Raw genomic sequence first — 13,786 nt, forward strand, 5'->3', positions numbered from 1 at the left:
TTGTGACATATTACATAAAATGCAACATATTACAAAACCTCTGCTGGGGTAGGTAATAGTGTAAACTCATGCAAAAGTAAGGCTTTTTGAGCCGGTTAGTCTTTCACAGGGAAGGTGTGTTAGAGAACACATGACTGGAAGTCTTTGTAAAGCTTTGTAAGGGAGAATGCAGTGGGTGCAGATTGTGTAAACCACCCACTCCTTCCTCCACTTGCTATTGAGTGACATGCTCACATGTGACGCTGGCGTCGAGTGTGGATGATGTCAGAGCTCATGTAAGGCAGGCTTACCCCCGTTTCATTATGATCACGAGAAGAGCTTGTCACCTTTGCAGAACAAAACCCAGTTTCTTCCCACATGAGGAGAAGGATCTTTTGCTGTTGTTGTGTGTTCATTGTAAATGGCTTTAAGAACCTTTTGGAATACTGTTAAAAAAATGTAAAACCTCTAGATATATCCATAGCTCATTGATTTTGTATTTTTTTTATATAGTTATATTTTTGTAGCACAAAATAAAAATAAGTTGTTTTAAGTGGATTCTATTATATTTTATTAATAATATTGTATATTATATAGTAATAACACTGGATTGGGTAGACCTTCCCGACCGCACTGTGTTGAAGGTTACCATGATGTAACTTAGGCGTGTGACCGACCGGTGGAGAATTCTAACACTGATGTCATGTGGTATTGTGTTGGTGTAGGGGGAAAGGTTATTTTTTATTATATATAATTAGGGTAGGGTTGATGTAAGTGTTATGTTGGTACTGGAGGTGTTCAAGCAAGGGATTTGACAATCCCCAGGCTTTAGTATCTACCCAACCTGCTCCTACCCCTGTGCATTCAGGTTATCACAATCAACACACATTTTAGAAGGTTGTATAAGGCAATAAAGACTCGGGTGATGACAGATTTCATAATAATCAGACTCATATTTTTCACTCAATGTATCTGGGGGGAAGGGGGAGGAATCTTGAGACAATGTTTTACATCTACAGGACACTCAACGTGTTACACTTACTCAACAGAGAACACTACTAATACAATAATAACAGTGTAGACCTCTATAGGAAAATAACAAACCAAACACAAAAGTTGAATAACTTGTGTAACAACAGTGTTATAATACCATGAGGGTGCACTGGTTGGTAGTAGCCAGTAGATTAGATGCCATGGTTGGCACGGTCCACTGCACTGCTGAATAGGTGAGTGAGTGGCTCGGTCTAACCGAGGTGGCTGTGCGGGGGGGGGACTGCCAACAGTGCAGAGATTGGATCGACACTGCCCCGCCCCTCCCCTCATCAGCACATTCCAACACACTGACACTGTAACTGCCAAGCTTTCACAGCGGGAGGCCCACGGTCAGTCGGCCTGCCAGGCCGTAGCAATGTGCACACCAGGGTCGCCCTGGAACACAATGATATTGTGCTCACCAGGATTACACTGTGTGCTTCATGGCTGATACGTCTGCTTAGAGCTGATATCAATACACTGCTACTGTGCAGCCAGGCTTGTGCAGGACACTGTGCTATAAGGCTTCCACTGTGAGATGGTAAAACTGTGCCTTGCTTTCCCAGCTGCAAGAGGGAACATTAGCTAAGATGTCTCTTTCAGTTACGATCCAAAATTGTCCTCATAGTGAAAAAAAAACATGTTTACCCACCAGCTGCCCAAAGATAAGGACAGAAAATCAAGGGCAACAAGCTTCAGGCTATGCTGACAAATCCCCAAAATAGCTCCTCCTCTCTCGGAGAGCGGAAACAAGGGTTTCGTTACCTTCTATGTTTAGCTCTCTCCTGTTCACTGGGCCCAGACGGCCATAGGCCAAGGCCTATTCTATTCTCTCCATGGTGAGGTCTAAATACATGTCCGCTAGAACCCACGTAATGAGAGGAAGCAAGGCTAGACCATAGATAACGTGCAGTAGCTCTCTTTAGGGCACATGGCTGGAGCTGAACCAAACTGCTGAGTGGGTGGGAGTCCTATGGACGAGCTTGGTCTGCATCCCCTTTGAATTTGTTCGTTATTCCCTTCTGATCAGTGACATTGGATGCTACATTTTAATATCATGCTTTCTGAGATTCATTGTTAGATTATCTTAACGTGATGGGCACAATGTACTCTTGCACATGAGGTAGTACACATCATCAGACTAACAATGAAAAAATACTTCCGTGAGGGAAGCTAGCATGTTACGCGAGAAAGTAACAAAGAGGACGACTTAAAAGAAGCAGAGGAGACAAAACAAGGTGCAATAATAAAACCATGTTTAATAACAGTAGGAACGACTGTACTACGGCAGAGAGAGAACAAAGCCACATACGGATGTCTTTAATCCACCAGATTCACAAGGGTCACATAAGAGTCTCCCAAATGTACATTAAGGCCATTTCTGGGATGCTGGTTGAATCAGAATTATCTGGTGATTACATTTACATTTAAGTCATTTAGCAGACGCTCTTATCCAGAGCGACTTACAAATTGGTGCATTCACCTGGTGATGGCACACAAATTAACGGTAGCGTACTAAGTTTATGGCAATAAAACCCATTGTTAGAGAGAAACTTAGTCGAGATACACTTGTCATCGCTGAAGAATTCTTAATGGATTGCTGGGTTTCCTTGTCTCTGATTTCAAGACCTTTAATGAGGTACCTTTTAGAGGAGGGAGGCTAACACCAAAAATACAAACAGTAGCACCAAGTAAGTACAATCAGACATGTTTTCGTTTCCCTTTTACTAGTGACAAGGTGTAGACATAACGATGGCACGATTCAGTTAGAAATGACTGCAATTCAGCACAGAAAGATTCATCGTTCCCAAAAATAATTGTACTTTCCAGCCCATAGGTGCTAACCACACAGATACAGCTGGTTCGTTTCATCTAGATTTGTCACGGGGGACATGTTCCCAACAGCTGAACGACAGGACATACAGCACATTCTATTCTTTACTGTTCAACAGGACACTTATCTCTGGACTTTGGGGTCAGCCTTGAATGCATGATATAGTGCACGTGGTTGGAGTGAAAATCATTTGTTACCTTGTTAATTACAACCCACATGCCCAGCTGATGCATCTTCTATGGTCTCTCCCAACGGAATACTTGTACCTGAAACTCCTCTTTAAAATACCAAACTATACATTAATTATATGATCTCTATCATAAATAATACGTAAGGCGACTTGGCTCACAGTGTTAGGTTATGTAACACCTGGTTTAAATGGCTGGGAGGAGTGCTGTATACTAAGGTTGTCTAGGTGAATGACCTGCCTCAGAATTACATTGCAGTTTCCTATCGGACAATTGGCATTGAGTTGACATATGCTCTGCACTAACCAAACACTTCTGCTCTTTACATTAATAGAAGGCTCTGATTATGTCTACTTCCTCCATTGGTCACTGACAACCCAGGTGACTCCCTGCTAAACCAGGAAGTTATTAATAAACAGCATGAGTCAATGGGGAGAAGATAATAAAGTCAAATGTCCCAACCATGACTCCAAAGCCTGAAATACATTATATACGGTCATTGTAACACACATGACAGCAGATACGATTGAAGACAAATTACAGACTTGTTAAAGGGATGGATGGAAACCACGGCTAAATCCACTGAGCTAAATCAGACAGACACTAACAGTCAATGTCCCAACGTACACTACCATTCAAAAGTTTTTTTGTCCATTACAATAACATCAAATTGATCAGAAATACAGTGTAGACATTGTTAATGTTATAAATGACTATTGTGGCTGGAAACGGCTGATTTTTAATGGAATATCTACAGTTGAAGTCGTAAGTTTACATACACTTAGGTTGGAGTCATTAAAACTCGTTTTTCAACCACTCCACAAATTTCTTGTTAACAAACTATAGTTTTGGCAAGTTGGTTAGGACATCTACTTTGTGCATGACACAAGACATTTTTTCCAACAATTGTTTACCAACAGATTATTTCACTTATAATTCACTGTATCACAATTCCAGTGGGTCAGAAGTTTACATACACTAAGTTGACTGTGCCTTTAAACAGCTTGGAAAAATCCATAAAATTATGTCATGGCTTTAGAAGCTTCTGACAGGCAAATTGACATAATTTGAGTCAATTGGAGGTGTACCTATGGGTGTATGTCACGATCGTGTGGCGGATTAACGGACCAAAATGCAGCAGTTGGAAAATATGCCATCTTCTTTTATTTTAACACGAAGATGAACACGACACAAAAACACTTTACAAACTAACAAAATAACAAAACGACCGTGAAGCTACAAACGTTGTGCACATACAAACAGGCTACAAACGTTCTTACATAGACAATTACCCACAACCAATGAGAGCCTATGGCTACCCTAAATAAGGCTCCCAATCAGAGACAACCGAAATCAGCTGTCTCTAATTGGGAACTCATTCAGGTAACCATAGACTCTCCTAGATAACTAACCAACATAGACAACGCTAGACATCTACACTCAACACAAAACCATATACTACACCCCATAACCCCTTTACCAAATAAACACCCAAAACCAACAAAACATAAACATTCCCCATGTCACACCCTGACCTAACTAAAATAATAAAGAAAACAAAGAATAATAAGGCCAGGGCGTGACATAACCCCCCCCCTTGAGGCGCGAACTCCGGGCGCACCATACACAGTCTAGGGGAGGGTCTGGGTGGGCTCCCCTCCACGGTGGCGGCTCCGGCTCTGGTCGTAGTCCCCACGTCACCACAGTACCTAACCACCTCCTAGGCTTCCTCCAAACGACCCCCCTCCACATTAACCCCATTGCATTAAGGGGGAGTTCCGGACTAAGGGACAGCTCCGGACTAAGGACCAGTACCAGGGTAAGTGGCAGTACCAGGGTCAGGGGCAGTACCAGGATAAGGGGCAGTACCAGGGTAAGGGGCAGCACCAGGGTAAGGGGCAGCTCCAGGGTAAGGGGCAGCTCCGGACTGAGGGACTGCAGCTCCGGACTGAGGGACTGCAGCTCCGGACTGAGGGACGGCCCATGGCTGGCTGACAGATCTGGCTGCTCATGGCTGGCTAACGGATCTGGCTGCTCATGGCTGGCTAACTGATCTGGCTGCTCATGGCTGGCTGACGGATCTGGCTGCTCATGGCTGGCTGACGGATCTGGCTGCTCATGGCTGGCTGACGGATCTGGCTGCTCATGGCTAGCTGACGGATCTGGCTGCTCATGGCTAGCTGACGGATCTGGCTGCTCATGGCTAGCTGACGGATCTGGCTGCTCATGGCTAGCTGACGGATCTGGCTGCTCATGGCTAGCTGACGGATCTGGCTGCTCATGGCTAGCTGACGGATCTGGCTGCTCATGGCTAGCTGACGGATCTGGCTGCTCATGACTAGCTGACGGATCTGGCTGCTCATGGCTAGCTGACGGATCTGGCTGCTCATGGCTAGCTGACGGATCTGGCTGCTCATGGCTGGCTGACGGATCTGGCTGCTCATGGCTGGCTGACGGATCTGGCTGCTCATGGCTGGCTGGCGGCTCTGGCAGATCCTGTCTGGTTGGCGGCTCTGGCAGATCCTGTCTGGTTGGCGGCTCTGGCAGATCCTGTCTGGTTGGCGGCTCTGGCAGATCCTGTCTGGTTGGCGGCTCTGGCAGATCCTGTCTGACGGACGGCTCTAGTGGCTCCTGTCTGGCTGGCGACTCTAGCGGCTCCTGTCTGGCGGACGGCTCAGTGGGCTCATGGCAGACGGGCGGCTTTGCAGGCTCATGGCAGACGGGCGGCTTTGCAGGCTCATGGCAGACGGGCGGCTTTGCAGGCTCATTGCAGACGGATGGCTCAGATGGCGCTGGGGAGACGGATGGCTCAGATGGCGCTGGGGAGACGGATGGCTCAGATGGCGCTGGGGAGACGGATGGCTCAGATGGCGCTGGGGAGACGAGCAGTTCAGTCAATGCTGTGCAGACGGCAGACTTCTGCCGGCTGAGGCGCACTGTAGGCCTGGTGCGTGGTGCCGGGACTGGTGGCACCGGGCTGGGGACACGCATCTCAGGGCTAGTGCGGGGAGCAGCAACAGGACGCACAGGACTCTGGGGACACACAGGAGGCTTGGTGCGTGGTTTAGACACTGGTGGTAAAGGGCTGGAGACACGCACCATATAGCTAGTGCGTGGAGGAGGCACTGGTGGTACTGGGTTGGGGCGGGGAGGTGGCGCCGGAAATACCGGACCGTGCAGGCGTACTGGCTCCCTTGAACGCCGAGCCTGCCCAACCTTACCTGGTTCTCTGCTCCCCGTCGCCTGACCAGTGCGGGGAGGTGGAATAACCCGCACCGGCCTATGTAGGCGAACCGGGGACACCATGCGTAAGGCTGGTGCCATGTACGCCGGCCCGAGGAGACGCACTGGTGACCAGATGCGTTGGGCCGGCTTCATGACATATGGCTCAACGCTCAGTCTAGCCCGGCCGATACGTGGAGCTGCAATGTACCGAACCGGGCTATGCACGCGTACAGGAGACACCGTGCGCTCTACTGCGTAACACGGTGTCTGCCCGTACTCTCGCTCTCCACGGTAAGTACAGGGAGTAGGCGCAGGTTTCCTACCTGACTTCGCCACCCTCCCTTTAAGGCCCCCCCCAAGAAATTTTTGGGGTGTACTCACGGGTCTCCAGCCTTGTCTCCGTGCTGCCTCCTCATATCGCCTCCTCTCGGCTTTCGCTGCCTCCATCTCTTCACGAGGGAGGCGATATTCTCCAGGTTGTGCCCATGGATCTTCTTCCAATTCCTCCTCCCAACTCCAGAGATCCTGTGTAGGTATGTCCTGTTGCCGCCTTCCATGCCGCTTGGTCCTATGGTGGGTAATTCTGTCACGATCGTGTGGCGGATTAACGGACCAAAATGCAGCAGTTGGAAAATATGCCATCTTCTTTTATTTTAACACGAAGATGAACACGACACAAAAACACTTTACAAACTAACAAAATAACAAAACGACCGTGAAGCTACAAACGTTGTGCACATACAAACAGGCTACAAACGTTCTTACATAGACAATTACCCACAACCAATGAGAGCCTATGGCTACCCTAAATAAGGCTCCCAATCAGAGACAACCGAAATCAGCTGTCTCTAATTGGGAACTCATTCAGGTAACCATAGACTCTCCTAGATAACTAACCAACATAGACAACGCTAGACATCTACACTCAACACAAAACCATATACTACACCCCATAACCCCTTTACCAAATAAACACCCAAAACCAACAAAACATAAACATTCCCCATGTCACACCCTGACCTAACTAAAATAATAAAGAAAACAAAGAATAATAAGGCCAGGGCGTGACAGTGTATTTCAAGGCCTACCTTCAAAATCAGTGCCTCTTTGCTTGGCATCATGGGAAAATTTAAAGAAATCAGCCAAGACCTCCACAAAAAATTGTAGACCTCCACAAGTCAGGTTCATCCTTGGGAGCAATTTCCAAATCGCCTGAAGGTACCACGTTCATCTGTACAAACAATAGTACGCAAGTATAAACACCATGCTGTGCACCGGGGCCTCCCACTCCTCTTTCTATTCTGGTTAGAGCCAGTTTGCTCTGTTCTGTGAAGGGAGTAGTACACAGCGTTGTACAAGATCTTCAGTTTCTTGGCAATTTCTCGCATGTAATAGCCTTCATTTCTCAGAACAAGAATAGACTGACGAGTTTCAGATGAACGTTCTTTGTTTCTGGCCATTTTGAGCCTATAATCAAACCCACAAATGCTGATGCTCCAGATACTCAACTAGTCTAAAGAAGTCCAGATTATTTGCTTCTTTAATCAAAACAAGAGTTTTCAGCTGTGCTAACATAATTGCAAAAGGGTTTTCTAATGATCAATTAGCCTTTTAAAATGATACACTTGGATTAGCTAACACAACGTGCCATTGGAACACAGGAGTGATGGTTGCTGATAATGGGCCTCTGTACGCCTATGTAGATATTCCATAAAAAATCTGCCGTTTCCAGCTACAATGGTCATTTACAACATTAACAATGTCTCCACTGTATTTCAGATCAATTTGATGTTATTTTAATGGACTATTTCTAAGTGACCCCAAATTTTTGAATGGTAGTGTATATTCTAACCGTTTACTGTATGTTATGTAGGTAACTATGGCAAGTTCAAATTGAGTGATAAAATACAGCATTTTCATTAAAGGGTAACGTTACAGGCTTTAAGGCAAGGTCGATGGATGAGTAGTGGTTTTAGATCACAATTCTCCCCGGATAATAAAATACAGGCAACATTAAGAAGCAAACAGATAAATAAAAAGGCCTTCACTACAATATAGCGCAGGGCTTTTTGTCCTTGAAGGGGTTCTCTGAGGCAGGGATGCCCATGAGCAGAGGGTCGTACTTGGCGTGTTCGCCACAGTAGTGCATGAGGTCCGCCGAGGCCTTGGATACCTACAGGACAGAGAGACATGAGAGTGTGAATGGGAGGGTTTCTGCTGACACAGGAGTCTCACTCATACACACATGCACACCCATCCCAGAAGCACGCGCAGACACTCACTGACAACAGATCATCCTTAGCTGCAAGTTGGTGTCCATTTAGGGAGACATTTAGGTAAGGACCAGAAAACGTACTTAATTGTTACTCAACACTGCTTTCTACTCAGTCTAACTTTCAGCATACCATACCTTTATCCTCTCAATACTGGCCTCTATCATCAGCTGTTGTACTGTCCTTCTGGCTTGGGCTATGTTGTTAGAGCTTGGCATCGTCGATGACATCTTGGCCTCCACACCACTATATGCATTAAGTATAACAAAAGTGCCTCATGGAATAGATTGTTTAATGAAAGAACACAAATATGGCAAAAGTACAGCAAATATATAGACAAATTGGACGACACTTACCTAGTCAAAGACTTGAAATCGAACCTTATTGAATCTTGGGAGAAAAACCTGCAAAAAAAACAAACAAACAGATTAAGGGCTCTTTTCAATCTGTATGGCTGAAGCATGACAGATTGCACGATAGGAATGTAAAGGTAATTTCCGCTTGAATCGACGTATGCAGCGTTTACCCTGAACACGGGAACATTGCCTTTAAATTTCAATTGGGCTTTAGTGCTGGACCTCTGCAATATGGATTGAATAGGGCCCTAAATCAACCTGCAATCATTTCATTAAAAGCATGACCACTCTCTTTAAAGCAAGCATTGGGACAGAATATTCCCCCCCTACATCTTGCCCCAGACATGCATCCTACTATCTGACGGTAAAGACCCAACACATCTTTGACACATGAGAAGCAGTTATGACACTTTGTCAACCGCTTGAAAAATCACCGTACGGTAGAGCATGTCATAACAAAGCAATCATATGTCAAAGAAGGGACCATAACAGTAAACAAATAATAGAACGAAAGAGCACAGTGAGATGGTGGCTTTTGTAGAGGACGGTTACTGTTGTGTCAACAAAGCGTGATGTCAATCAGTTCTCCATTATGTCTTTGCATGATATAACCATGTTTTTAGTGGTAGGAGAGACATTAAAGAGGCACTGCAGCTGTATGCAACAAGGCTAAACATGAGGGTTAATGGCTTCTGCTCACACACTTTCTCGTCTTAGGCTTTTCCCCATAAATAACATCACAAGGGCTTCCTCATAGTGCACAGAGACACACGACGCCAGAGTCGGTAGTACAAACAGTTAAGACAAACATACACGCACACATCCGAGCCTTGAGCAGCTGCCCCAAAGTAAGGTGGTGGAAACTGCCAAACTGAGCAAAAAGATAACCCTTTACATAAGAGAAGGTAGTTTAAGTGAACCAAAGTAGAGCAGCGGGTCTAAAGTAGAGAGTATAGTCCTGAGTGGTCGTGAACAGTGGGGTGAAGTTCACAGTTGGTTGGAGGAGACATTCTCTCTGAGCTATAATTCCACTTCCTGATAATCATTTACAGGGACGATGGGAACATGCCTGGACACATCCTCTACTCGGTTTCCTGGGATCTCTGGTTTCGGTGTCTTTTTCACTCCCTCCCTCCCTCCCTCCCTCCCTCCCTCCCTCCCTCCCTCCCTCCCACACACACACCACACTTTATCTTTTACTGCCAGAGACAGGAAACCTTTCGTCAGAATATATTGTGTAATAAACCGAAACATCACATGTGCAATAAAGAAGCCCGCATAAATGGACCGCTACTTCCATTAAAAAAAAGGTCTGCCTCATTCCAAATGCCCTATAAGCTGAGACCATTGGTGTTACTCAAATCCTCAACCAAGCCAATCCGCATCCAATGTTAACAGTCCTACAGTATGTTCATATTCCAAACACAGTCGAGGAATTACTGCAGACTGAAATGTAAGAACTAATGTCTGCAATCAGTGCAGTCTTCAGAATGTCATAGGAGAGTTTGTAAAGAAATGCTTAGAATAAGTAAAGGATTTGAATGCAAATACACACAACTTAACAATCAAAATACAAAAGTGTGCACAGGGCCAGAGCTGGGAGTCAAGCTCTCCTGTTCCTCCATTGGTTAGAGTGATTGGGTAGTTCTGTTTGACCCCTGTGCCCAACAGGATGTGGTCCCTTCTGAAGGCTTTGATGCTACAACAGGAGTCCACTGTATCTCTCTTAGTGTCCAGGAAGGAGGGAGGTCTCTTGTTTCCTGGCCTGACTGATTAAAGCATGACGCTCCAGAGGAAAAATAGCTCATTGGAAAAAGCGGGAGACAATAATGATAGAGCTTCAAAGCTTTGTTGCTGCAATTAATATGTCAGATACTTTCAATTACTTTCTTGATTTAGCTTTCCGTGTACAATACAACTAATGTAAAAGTCAGTGCCACAAGTTCAATCTCTGCCAACCCTGCATGCCAGTGAAGCTAAATCAATCTCAAACAACAAAAAAACAATGCCGTTTTGTTTCTTATTAACTCTTCCGGAGACTCTTCTGCCCGAAAGTTGTGAAGGGTAAAAACTCCCTTTTCCCACCTAATGTTTTTGGTGGGTCATTTCCTGGTGTTTAACTGACATAACGACACAAGCTAACAGAGCTGAACACTCAATGACCTGAGGAAAAAAGTATGTTACATCCTCCTTGGACAAAAGTGTGATAACATATTTTTACATATTCTGGTAATAAATGACTAGCTCTTCCTTGTAAAAATCAATGACTCCAGCATCCTTGGTCCCCTTAGAAACCATGATGAGAGATTCATTGTGTAATATTCAGAGCAGGGCAAATACTGCCACAATGAAAAGAGCAACTTGTTCACAGTCAACAAGTTAAAGAACACCGTTAGGGTATCACTGGCGAAAGTAAAGACCCCTCCTGGAAGCAGTAAACAGCGACCAGATATTTATTTCCTGTTCTTTGAAAGAAGGAAATGTAGGCCAGAGCAGTTTAGCTAATTGTGTTCTGCTGTTCCTAAAGGAAGACAGTGCTTGCATTACCTAGGTCGAACAGGGTTCTGCTGATTCTGATAGAGCTGCAGTCAGTTGATGTTGGCTGTCACTTGGCAATATTTAAATTCAACCTGAAACTCGTAGAAGTTCACAGTGCATGCTTACAAAGAACATAATATGGTATACAGGACCAGCTTACCAAATGACTGTGTGTAGCAGAGGTAAGCTGGTCTTGGATACTGCGATGGTACCTGAATTAACTGTCGCCCCCGAACCATAGAAACTCTTCTGTGGCTTCGAAAGACCAGTTCAACCAGCCTGTAGTGAAAGGGAGTTTTCAGACCTGCCCAAGTGAGTCAGGTTGGCAAGCCTCTAATCTGACGCCAACCAACACCACCACCATCCTAATTGACTTTGGGAGGGCACCCCCATCCCCCTGCAGTAACTCCAAGGCATGGGGCCACACAGGCTTCATCATACAGTAGTTCTATCACCTAGGATCAGAGAGAGGACCACCCCATAACATAGCCCACCCCATCGTCCCCTCAACACCACCCTCTAGCCCTCATATGTAAACCTCAACAGGACCACCAACAGCACGGAATAGAGCAGGGCCACTACTCTACTGTACCTTACACATACTCACCCACACACATGCTATTAATTAACATTACATTCCAAGCACAATGCTTGGGAGTCCTTGTGAGTCACTAGAAAGAATAGAGTTGGCTCTGAATAGGATCTGTAGCTCAGTTGATAGAGCATGGCGCTTGCAACCCCACAATAGTGGGTTTGATTCCCGGGAACAACCTTATGTAGCATGCATGACTAAGTCACTTTGGATAAAAGCATCTGCTAAATTACTTATATTATATTCAGTATATTACTTGACACCTCTGACAATATGTGTGCAGCTGTACAGCTTTGCCTGAAGCCAGGACTTATAAACAAACATTTTTGCAGGAGTTTTTTTAATCATTTAACGTCATCATGATTATATCTATAGAAGGCTATGGCTTATTGAAATGTGTTAATTTAAGTTGTCTATAGACATCGTGTGAGGCTATGGGCGTCTGCCAAAAAAGTGGTGACGCCAAAGTTTCCTCTTTTGCATGGAAACAGTGTAAAGGCGCGATATTTGGAGTCTAGACAGAAGTCTGTCTCTTTGAACTTTTGTGAGTTCAAAGCCCTGGGCTGCGAGCCAAAATCGGTCTCTCCCTCACACACACAGGGAGTTTTTCAATATGCATATTACCGTGCTCCGAACACGCACATTGGAGCACAGGAGGGTCGGAGTATGAGTCCAAATCAAACTATGCGAAACGGAGCACCTAACCTGCTACGTAAATTCTCCTAAACTGCTACGAAAAGTCAAATCTGACAAAAGCTGTATCCCATCTAGTCAAAACCCATTATTTTTGCTCAAGCTCAATAAAATAAACTCACAGCTCATATGTTGCCTTACTACAACATTTGATACGTTAATAAATATATACTGTGTTAATTTTGGCATGTTTACCTCCCTACAATTCCCTTACTATGGGCTTGTGCATAGATCACAAGCTCATAGTAAGTCAGTAGGGCTAACTGGCTAGCAAGCAAGCCATGAAGAATTGACAGTTAGTCACCTACCTTGATAACATTATTTTAAGGTGATTTTTTTGCTGTTGGCTAGCTAGATTATTACGATTCACATATAGTAGGTTGTCGTTGGTGATGAAATATCACTTACTTACATTATAAAATACATTTTACCAAGACAAATATGATTATTCATGATCTGAATAGTTCAGTGGGGTCTTTCTCTAACATTAACATATACTCCAAAAAGTCGGATTTTGGAAACAAATACATTTACATTTTTGTAATTTAGCAGACGCTCTTATCCAGAGCGACCTAGTGCATTCATCTTAAGATAGCTAAGTGGGACAACCACATATCACAGTCATAGTAAGTACAAATTTCCTCAATAAAGTAGGTATCAGCAAAGTCAGGGGGGTCGTCTTCAAAGTTATTCCCGCAGGTCGCAAAAAGCAACATTTGCATGATGAGCTGAATTAAATCTAAAAAGCTTTGAAGATAAAAAAGAATGTCAATGCTCCGTTGACATTTCACAGAGACAAGCTTGTTTTTGTGAGAAGTCTTTGAGAAGAAGGATGACGAGTTCAACGGGAATATGAGCCTGTTAGGTAGTTAATTCTCGCACAGCATCCAGCCTAGCTGATGCGATGCTGTGCAATTTTTTCTTATTTTTTGCCACTTTTTTTCTCTGGCCTCCATTGATTTAGTCACACAAATTTTGGCCATCATACAAGGGTAAAACTCCAATCACTTTTGAACAGATTATGATAGAGACATGAGGTATGGACCATTCATTTTCTTAGAGGACTATCTACACAT

General features: G+C 44.6%; 1 protein-coding gene across 3 annotated transcripts in view; it reads right to left on the reverse strand.

Annotated features, from left to right (window-relative positions):
- Window positions 1-7,241: 7,241 nt before the first annotated feature.
- Window positions 7,242-13,786, reverse strand: part of LOC129814346 (guanine nucleotide-binding protein G(I)/G(S)/G(O) subunit gamma-12-like) — a 64,693-nt gene continuing 58,148 nt past the window's right edge. Inside the window, exons 1-4 of one of the 3 annotated variants that reach the window (XM_055867426.1) lie at window positions 9,707-9,989; window positions 8,888-8,935; window positions 8,669-8,777; window positions 7,242-8,431 (exon numbers count right to left, since the gene is read on the reverse strand). In XM_055867426.1, coding sequence (XP_055723401.1) covers window positions 8,306-8,431; window positions 8,669-8,761 — 219 coding nt within the window. In that variant the 5' untranslated portion in view covers window positions 8,762-8,777; window positions 8,888-8,935; window positions 9,707-9,989 and the 3' untranslated portion in view covers window positions 7,242-8,305. Of the gene's footprint in view, window positions 8,432-8,668; window positions 8,778-8,887; window positions 8,936-9,700; window positions 9,990-13,786 lie in introns of those variants that run through there. The other 2 variants (XM_055867425.1, XM_055867424.1) reach the window with 2 other exon arrangements.

Source organism: Salvelinus fontinalis, chromosome 17, assembly GCF_029448725.1.
Source record: "Salvelinus fontinalis isolate EN_2023a chromosome 17, ASM2944872v1, whole genome shotgun sequence".
Classification (NCBI taxonomy): Eukaryota; Metazoa; Chordata; class Actinopteri; order Salmoniformes; family Salmonidae; genus Salvelinus; species Salvelinus fontinalis.